The 9802-nt window shown below is 38.7% G+C and overlaps 1 protein-coding gene across 2 annotated transcripts in view; it reads right to left on the bottom strand.

The window, feature by feature from the left end:
* Positions 1–2204: 2204 nt before the first annotated feature.
* Positions 2205–9802, bottom strand: part of ambra1a (autophagy and beclin 1 regulator 1a) — a 390498-nt gene continuing 382900 nt past the window's right edge. For both annotated transcript variants that reach the window (XM_043706209.2, XM_043706207.2), the window contains one exon: positions 2205–2987. In XM_043706209.2, coding sequence (XP_043562144.1) covers positions 2476–2987 — 512 coding nt within the window. In that variant the 3' untranslated portion in view covers positions 2205–2475. The remainder of the gene's footprint in view (positions 2988–9802) is intronic.

Here is a 9802-nt window from a genome sequence, read left to right as displayed (position 1 = left end):
TAGGCAGACTGCGAAAATAGGCAGACACACAGTAAATAACACAATGCAGAGAAATCCAAAATGAGGAGAGGCAACATGAACTAAACTGTAAAACTTTAAAGGGAGCTACAGGAAAAGAGGCATCTGTGGCGTATGCAGCCATTATTGCACAGAAGGAAGCCATTCAACCCATTAAATTTGTGCCCCTCAGTTTTTGTAACAGCTTGCTTTTTCCCACATTATCATTAATTTGTATACTCCAAATCTCGCCCCAACCTCTTCTCCAACCAAAAAAGTCTCAGCTTCTGAAACCTAACTTTGTAGCTAAACTCCCTTATCATTGGAGTCATTCTGGTAAGTCACCTCCTGCAGTGTGGTGACCAGAACTGACTGGATTACACTAGTTGTGGCATAAGCAAACCTGTACAAAAGGTCGAGAATAACTTCTGTACTTTTGGACTCAATTTCTCTCTTTATGAAGCCTAATACCCAATGCACTTTGCTGATTATTCCCTCAATATGTTCTGGTACCTTTAAAGATCTACGTAAAAGATACCCCACGCATCCACCCTCACAACTCTCTATTTCCCTAACGTATCATTGTTTATATTCAGTCGCCCCATCTCTTCACCAAAATATATCATCTCACATTTCTCTATATTAAATTTCATCTGCTATTTGTTCATCCAATGTCTATTGCCGTTGATTGAGATCATTGACAAATTTTAATCTTGAATCCAATATCCATGTAATTTATAGATATATCAAAAAGTAATCAAAGTTATCGGGCAAAACCTCGGCACATCACCTTACAGTATCAAAAATGATAACACTTACCATAATTCAGTCTTTAGTTCTTAAGTCAATTATTTCAGCCAAGCTGACACTAACCCTTGCTTTCCACAACCTTAAATTTAGTTAAAATTTATTTTAAATGCACATTCACGCATTTTCTTCATTAACATTCTCTATTACTTAGTCAAAAAAATTAATCAAGCATGATCTGCCTTTTATAAATCTGTGCTGGTTCTCTAATTAACATCAAAAACTTTCCAAGTCACTGTCATTTCTTTTCCTGCTTATTATAGTTACTAGGAATACCCTTACACTTTCTCATGAGTTTGAGTATCACACTTGATGTTCTCCAATCCTTTGGGTTGCCCCTAGATTAAAAGGTGAACAATGATGCACTGTACAATGAAAGCAATTGTTAAAGAATATTCATAGTATCAGAACCAGTACGTACACAATATCCAGTTGTGAAGTACAGCAAGTAATACAAAAGTGCATTCACTTCGCTTACTGGAGGCCTCTTTACAATATATCTTGAAGGAGTTCTATTCCAGATATTTCATCTTAAAGACTGTTACTCCTGCAAATTTCTCAGGGCATTTGACATGGCTACAATGCGTCAGAGTCTGACATCACATCTTCAGTAGAATGGGCACTGCAAGGACCTAATACCCATCCGATTAAAATTTCCCATCTGATCTGGGCATTAATTCACTATATCACTAATGAGCTCACTGGACAACACTGCTTTAGAACATCAATGGTACTGGGATACTTGATAGAACTGTTCAGAATTATGATTGGTTTCGACAAAGGGTAAATAAGTAAAAAAACTGTTTCCAGTGGTACAAGTGTCAGTTCAGACAAAGCAGACCTAAGGTAATTAGCAAAATGGCCAGAGATGATTAGAGGAAGAAGATATTTTTATGCAGCACATCATGGTTTTCAATGCATTACCTAAAAGGGTGGTTGAAACAATTTTGAGAATAATTTTCATAGGGAATTGGATAATCATGAAGTGGAAAAAAATGAAAGGGTTGTGGGGTAAAAGAAAAATAGTGTGGCAATATGGGTAAGTCTTTGAAGGGGCTGACATAAATACAGTTTGCATCATCTCTGCCATTTTATCCTGAGATAACGTGCTCAAGTCCAGCAGGAAGACTTGAACGCACTAACAAGCATACGTTATCACTTCTGAAATGTTGCATTACTTTAACAATATTTATATACTAAATAAAAAAAACTTATTTTGTCTGAGATTTCTTTTACAGTATTCCTCACTTTGCCCATATCAGCCAAGGTTAGGCATGTCAAAAAAATTCTGGTTCATTGGTTTATTCAGGTAATGTACTTGATAAAGGGAGAAAGATGTACATTCTCAAAAGTAGGATTTCAACAAAATTAAACTGAATAAATCACTTTTGCAATGATAGTTTTCCAGTTTTTAAAGAGTTTTTATTTGTTATTGTGATCTTTGGTGTTCACATAGTATGCCATTGCTTGCACTTGACTATATTCCATTTCTCTAAAATAACAATTTACCAGTTTACAAAAAAAGGAAAAAAAAAATTCAACTTAAATCACATTCTACTAAAAACAAATAAGTGGAATATCCTTGGCTGGTTTAGCTAGATTCTACACATATAAACCATGGGACATGCAATTTTATTATTTCTTTTGTCCTGAACAACAGAGCACCTAATTCTACCTCCTGTCTGAGCCCCTGTCGTCAGTGCCATGATTATCAATATTGTCAACAATATGGGGGCTATGTGCGCTGACAGAGTGGAAAAGGCCCTCTGTGTCCATAGAAGTGGTGGGCTGTTGACCAAAGCTCCCATCATCCTCAAGGACGCCACTCCTGCCAAGCTGCTCTGCGGCCTGATCTCTTCCAGTGTTTTCTCCGAATTCTGGAGCTAAGCTGCTGGAGCTGCTCGGTGCAGCAGAGTCCATGAGAATCTGACTGTAACTGCTGTCCATTTCTGTTCTGCCTTGGTTGCTAGGTGGGTGCGTGTTTAATCTCGCCAATGCTTCGTTCCCGGTCTGTGAGCCCCGGTGTATCCGATGACTGACAATGATATTATTTCCAAACCCTCCCATTGAGGCAGTGGTGGTTCCTTGCTCTCGCTGTACAACTGCTGTCATCCAACCTTCAGCAATCAGCCGGCGGATGCGAGACAAGGCATCTTCACCTGGAATGTACTCTGGTGCATCTCCTAAAGTAGAACAAAAAGATGAGGCTTTTGCTTAATTCTGTGATGTTTTAACAGGTTGTTTCTGACACAACAATTTTGAGACATCAATTGAAATTTTCCAGCATGTGTTCTCCATCATTCTTACCCTAGGTACAAATAAACTATCCTGCCTTTCATCAGGAGCTTCCAGTTCAACTGATGAACCTTGTGAGGGTACTTGCATTTCTCAATTGCTACATTTTTGAGGCACCTGCATGGGATGGAGGAGCTTGCCTGCTCAGTGTAGCTGTAAACAAGGGCCCAGCAGAAAGCTTGTGAGGGGCAGTTATCAGATTTAGTGTCGCTGAAAAGATTGTCTGCTCAGCACAGCTGGGTTACAGCAAGGTCCAGAAGCAGTGGCTGTCTGCTCAGGGCTGTTTTGTACCATTCATTTCAGCCTTGTAAAACCTAGACAGATGCAGTTTTGAGAGTACAGAGATGAGCACTTGTTGGGGTATTCTAAGTCTAGGACCTATTGTCTGAACAACATGTTACAATCAGAGCAAGCAAGAAAGCCTCCAGGTGGAGATGGAGTTGCTGTTAAGTCGATTCAATTATTCACAAAGTGGGTTTCCTTACTTATAAGGTGTGTGTACCAGAGCTGTGGGCTTAATGAGGGAAATAACAAATTGGAATTACTTAGCATTTAGGACACATCATGCAACCCTTTGCACATCTCTTTTCTAGATACAATCTGAACATCCTCTCAATGAGAATAAAAGTGAGTTTTAGAACAGGAAAGGTGTCCCAACCGTGGCATTTTGGAAAGGTCAACTAGGGCAGGACTCTGGTACAGCTCTGAGAAGTGTTTCCAAACAAAAAGACCCAGGGGTACAGGTGCATAGTTCCTTGAAAATGGAGTTGCAGGTAGACAAGGTGGTAAAGGTGACATTTGGTATACTTGCCTGCATTAGTCAGAACGCTGAGTATAGAAGTTGGACATCATGTTGCAGCCAGACAGGACATTGGTTAGGTCACTTTTAGAATATGATGTACAAGTCTAGTTTCCCTTCTTTAGGAAAGTTGTTGTTAAACTTGAGTGGGTGCAGAAAAGATTTACCAGGATTTGGCTGGGACTGGAGAGTTAGTTGGAGGCCCTGAAGGGTGACCTAATAGAGATTTATAAAATCATGAGGAGCATGCAAAGGGTAAATAGACAAGATATTTTTCATATGGTGAAGCTTCTTCAAATCTATGCCCTCTAGCTTTGAAACTGAGAGGTAAAAGGACCGGATGAGTAACATTTTCATGCAGAGGGTGGTGTGTGTTTGGAACGAGCTGTCAGAGGAAGTGGTGAAAAAGGGTAGAATTACAACATTGTAAAGGAATCTGGATGGGTATATGAATGGGAAGGTTTTATAGGTATATAGGTTAACAGCTGGCAAAACGGATTGAGGTCAGATTGGGATGTTGATTGGCATGGACGAGTTGGACCAAAGGATCTTTTTCCATGCGGTATGAATCTGTTTACTAGCGCTAATATACATATGTAGCATACATCAATGTTAATGCACACAGAATATGTAACAATATTAATACATACAAGCTCTTCCCATCTAAAGTAGCAGCAGAAACCTCCCCATTAGAATGTAATCTGCCCAGGCACTTGATATGTAAAAAGTATTTCCAGTACTATTACAGAGTGCATTCCAATCTTTACAAAATGTCCACACACATAATATTCAGTCGTGCAGACAACTGCAAAGCTCATGAGACAAGCATAGTCAACATCACTCACAAGAGAATCATGGGCAACTGCAGATATGCACTACACTAATACATAATTATGCATATTGTAAAATTATATCTGTGGTCGAAAACACAATGCAGTATTTTAAACCGTAAAACCATCCAGAGGTTTGTAGCATTAAATCACAGCATCATCAACAGTTCTGTTAAACTTTGAGAAAACAGAGGCAGAGATATACAAGGAGGACTCATTTGTTAACCATAATTAGTGTTATTTCCAGATATTTAACTTTAGATTATCACTTGAACATCAAAAAGCCACAATGTTATCATAAATGGCACCGTATTGGTGACATTGAGCAAGTTGGCTATAGTTCTTTTACTTTCCTCAACCAATTCATTACGTAAGTTGTAAATAATCCATATAGAAATATATTTCTATATGCTCTGCTATTACATCCTTCATAATAGACTCTAACATTTCCTGAGTGACAGACAATAAGCTAACTGGCTTGCAGCTACCTTTTTTTTGAGAGTCCTCCTCTTTCAAAATAAAGGTGCTACATTGGCACCTTTGAAATCCTTTGGGACTTTGCCAGAATCTAAGGATTCTTGCAAGATTGTTACCACAATGTCTGTAGCTAATTTGTTTAACATTCTAGGGCATCTCATCAGGTCCAGGGGATTTATTGGTCTTTAACCCCAATAAGTTCTCTTGTTCATTTTCTCTAGTGGTAATTTTGGAATGGTATTAGCATCATCGACTGGGAAGACTGACACAAACTATTTCTTAATTTCCTCTGCCAATTCCTGATTTCTCATTATTTCCTCAGACTCATTCGCTAAGAGGAGACAGTGAGGTCTGCAGATGTTGGAGATCAGAGTCGACAGCCTGTTGTTGGAAAAGCACAGCAGGTCAGACAGCATCCGAGGAGCAGGAAAATCGACGTTTTGGGCCAGAGCCCTTCATCCTCCTGATAAAGGGCTCCGGCCAAAAACATCGATTTTCTTGCTCCTCGGATGCTGCCTGACCTGCTGTGCTTTTCCAGCAACACACTGTCAACTCATTCACTAAGAGGCCAATGTTAACTTTGGCACCTCTCTTTTTATATACTAAAAGAAGCTTTTGCTGCCAACCTTGATATTACTTACAATACCTTCATAGTTTATCTTCTCCAAAAGAAAAGAAAGTACTCTTTGAGGAGGTAACAAGCTGTATAGATAATGGAAACACTGTATCTGATTTATTTGGATTTTCAGAAGGTGTTGATCAAGGTACCACATATTAGGGCTACTTAATAAGATAAAAATATGTTGTTGAATGTTGTATATATGCATGGGCAGAGATTGGCTAACTAATAGAAGACAGAGTTGTGATAAGGGGTACATTTTCTGGATGGCAACCTGTAACTACTTTTGTGCCACAGGGATCAGTGATGGGGCAACAATTATTTACAATATATAACACTGATTTGGATGAGGCTAGTGAATACGCAAAAGCAAGTTTGCAGATGACAGAAAAATATGTGGGAAGGCAAGTAGTGAGGATGATGCTAGTAGTCAGCAGAGTGATAAAGACAGGTTAAATGAGTGGGAAAATATTTGGCAAATGGGCTATAATGAGAGAAAAGGTGAGGTTATGCACTTTGGCAGGAAGGATAGAAAAGACCAATATTATATAAATGTAAAACTTGAAGAAAGCAACAACACAGAGGGATTGGGAGTCCTTGTGCATAACAAAACATTAGGACACAGTTCGACGGGTAATAGGGAAGGCAATTGTGGCCTTTATTAAAAGAGGGAATGGAGTATAAAAATAGGGTGATCTTGCTAAAGGCACAAATGAGACAACAGCTGAAATACCGTGAACAGTTTTATGCACCTTATCTAAGGAAAGATATACTGACATCGGAAGCAGTCCAGAGAGTGTTCACTTGGCTGTTCCCAGGAATGGAGGGATTGAGGAGTGGATGAATAGGTTAGGCTTGGACTCATTGGAGATGAACTGGAAGTGACCTAATTGAAACATTCTTAGGGGACTTGACAGGCTGCATGGGGAGAGATTGTTTACCCTTATGAGAGTGTCTAGGACTAGAGAGCATCATCTCAGAATAAGGGATTGCCCATTTGGGACAGAAATGTGGCAGAATTTCTTCTTCAGAGGATTATAAATCTGTAGAATCCTTTACCGCGGAGGTATCTAGAGGTTGGGCTAAATATATTCAAGTCTGAGGTAGACATTTGCAATCAGTAAGAGAATCAATGGTTATGGGGAAGAGTGGAATTGCAGGTGATGAGATTGGCCATGATCTCACTGAGTGGCACAGCAGAATCAATGATCTCAATTGCCTACTTATGCTTCCACATCTTATGGTCCTTTGATCATTGGTCAAACATTGTCAAACAAACACTAGGCTCAGAGCTGGAATGAATTATGTCAGAGTGCTCATGGAGACTTGGAATTTGACAACTAGCTGCTGAACCACCTCAAGGTACAGTTGAATTTACATCAGCAGCAATATACTGCACATTTGAGACGAGTATCTGCCTTCAACGTTAAGCAAATAATGTCACTTGATTATAGCTGTGTAAAAAGGTTTATCTGATCCATGTACATAAGTGTAGTGCTGGAAAAGCACAGCAGGTCAGGCAATATCTAAGGAGTGGGAGAGTCGACATTTTGGGCATAAGCTCTTCATCCATTACTGGTGAAGGGTGTATGCTGAAATGTCAACTCGCCCATCTCTCGGATGCTGCCTGACTTGCTGTGCTTTTCCAGTGCCACACTTTTTGATTCTGATCTCCAGCCCTCACTTTCTCCATGTACATAAGAGATGGACTATCAAACATAATACAAAGAGAATAATGGATACCGAGGAGTGACTTTCAACTCAGTGCTTTAAACGAGAGGATCAGAAAATAATCATCATTGAGATTTTACTTTTATATTTTGCTCATTTGATATTTTTCCTTTATATTTAAGCCCCAGAATCCATTATTTTGTTTGCAAATCATTTACATTTTGCATTAAAATCAGGCATTTTCCTCCATGTGAGCCACTGGATTCAACAACTTGCTACGTCCTTGAAAATTTCTTCCTGTTTTATCTATTACGTCATATATTTATTTTATATTTCTGTTACATTCAGAACATCAGGAAGTAAATTTCTTAAACAACTATTCCAGGATGCCTACAGCTTACTGCAGTATGTTTAGTAACAGGAATAATGGGATACACAGAGAGGAATACCCAACCATATGGGTTCAACTAAACACATTATAGCACAAAATTTAAGAATAAATTATGTATACACACTGTCACATCCAGAGGAAACTGCAATCTCACATTCCTCATATCAAGTTAGGGTTAAGTCTTTTCTGGGCTAATTTCTGAAGGTCCAGCATTCTTACTACTACCCTAATTCTTTCCTTATTTCCTTGAACAGAGTGAAATGGGAACCTTTTCCCTAGTAACACTGAGTGTACTTACAAATGGTCTGCTGTGGTTCATGAAGGTGGCTCACCACTACCTTCTCAAGGACAATTCAGAATTGGCAATAAATGTTGCCATACCCAGTGATTTTCACATCCGATAAAAGACATCAAAAGAAAATTTAAGTGTGTGAAGCTCATTAGAGGAGTAATTCTGTATGTTTCCTCACTGCAAATAAAATAAAATAGCTTAATGATCCATCTTAATGGGATGGGGACAATCAGTACTCTTCTGTAACATCAATGAAGCACAGGTAAGGACACCTGTGAAGGATTGCAATTCAGCTTCCATTGCAAAAAAAGTCTCACTCTTCCCCAATTACGCCATTTTCTAATTCAAAGATTTGTTAAATAGTGAGCAATTGGTGAACTTGTAAACGTTACAAATCTGGTCAAAATCATTATGTGGGTTTGAACAATGCTGTCAAACTCAAGACAGTTCCTAATGCATATTCAAAATGTGACAGAAATTTATAACAAATCCATATACTGAACACAGAATTTTCCAGTGTTTTATGCCAGAATGATGCATACCCCTGAAAATCTTTCATCTCTTTTGCTAAGCAAGAATCTATTGTCCTCTGCCATAAAAATATTTTAAAAATTTTGTACCACTGCCTTTTGAGGCAAGGAATTTCACAGGCTTTCAACCCAGAGAGAATTTCTTTCCTCTCATCTCTGTCTAAAATGAGTAACCCTTATATTTAAGTTATGACCCCCGTTCTAGATTCGCCCACAAGACATCCACCCAGTCAAGTCTCCTCAGGATCTTATGTGCTTCAATTAAGACACCCCGATTTTTCTAAACTCCACAGTATACAGGCCTAGCCTGCTTGGCCTCTCCTTATAAAGCAATCTGTTCATTCCAGGTATTAGAGTAGTAACCTTCCTCTGAATTACTTCCAAAGTATTAACATCCTTTGTATGTATGATGGCCAGTACAGTACACAATATTCCAAATGCAGTCTCAGCAATGTCCTGTACAACTGAAGCATAACATTACTACCTTTGTATTCAATTCTCCTTGCATTAAAGTAATACATTCTATGAGCTTTCCTGATTATTTACTCTGTCTACATACTAACCTTCTGCAATTCACACTCTTGGAAACCCAGACCTTTCTGCATATCAGAGCGCCACAACCTCTCACCATTAGATAACATGCTTCGTTTCTATTCTTCTTGCCAAAATAGTCAATTTTACACTTTCCCACATTATATTCCATTTGTCCATACATTTAAGCTATTTATATTCCTTTGTAAGATCTTGACGTCCTCTTTACAACTCACTTTCTTGCCTTTGTGTCATCAGCAAATTTAGATAACATACCTCTTATTCCCCTTATCCAAATCACTTATATAAATTTTAAAGAGTTGAGGCCCCAGCACTGACTCATGGTACACCACTTGTGACATCATGCCAGCTTGAAGACCTATTTATTCCTAACTTCTGCTTCCCGCCCACCAACACCATCAACCTTTATTCTCTGTAATAACCTTGGTTATGTAACTTTATCGAAAATAGTCTGGAAACCTTAGTACAATAGATCCACTGGTTTGCTTTATCACAGCACAAGTTATTTCTTCAAAGAACGCCAATAAATTAGTTAAACATGA

Source organism: Chiloscyllium plagiosum, unplaced genomic scaffold (genome assembly GCF_037043375.1).
Source record: "Chiloscyllium plagiosum isolate Xiang-an unplaced genomic scaffold, Cpla_swu_hap1 HiC_scaffold_18, whole genome shotgun sequence".
Taxonomy (NCBI): Eukaryota; Metazoa; Chordata; class Chondrichthyes; order Orectolobiformes; family Hemiscylliidae; genus Chiloscyllium; species Chiloscyllium plagiosum.
The sequence above is the reverse complement of the archived record's forward strand: the minus strand, read 5'-3'. Positions and strand labels throughout refer to the sequence as shown.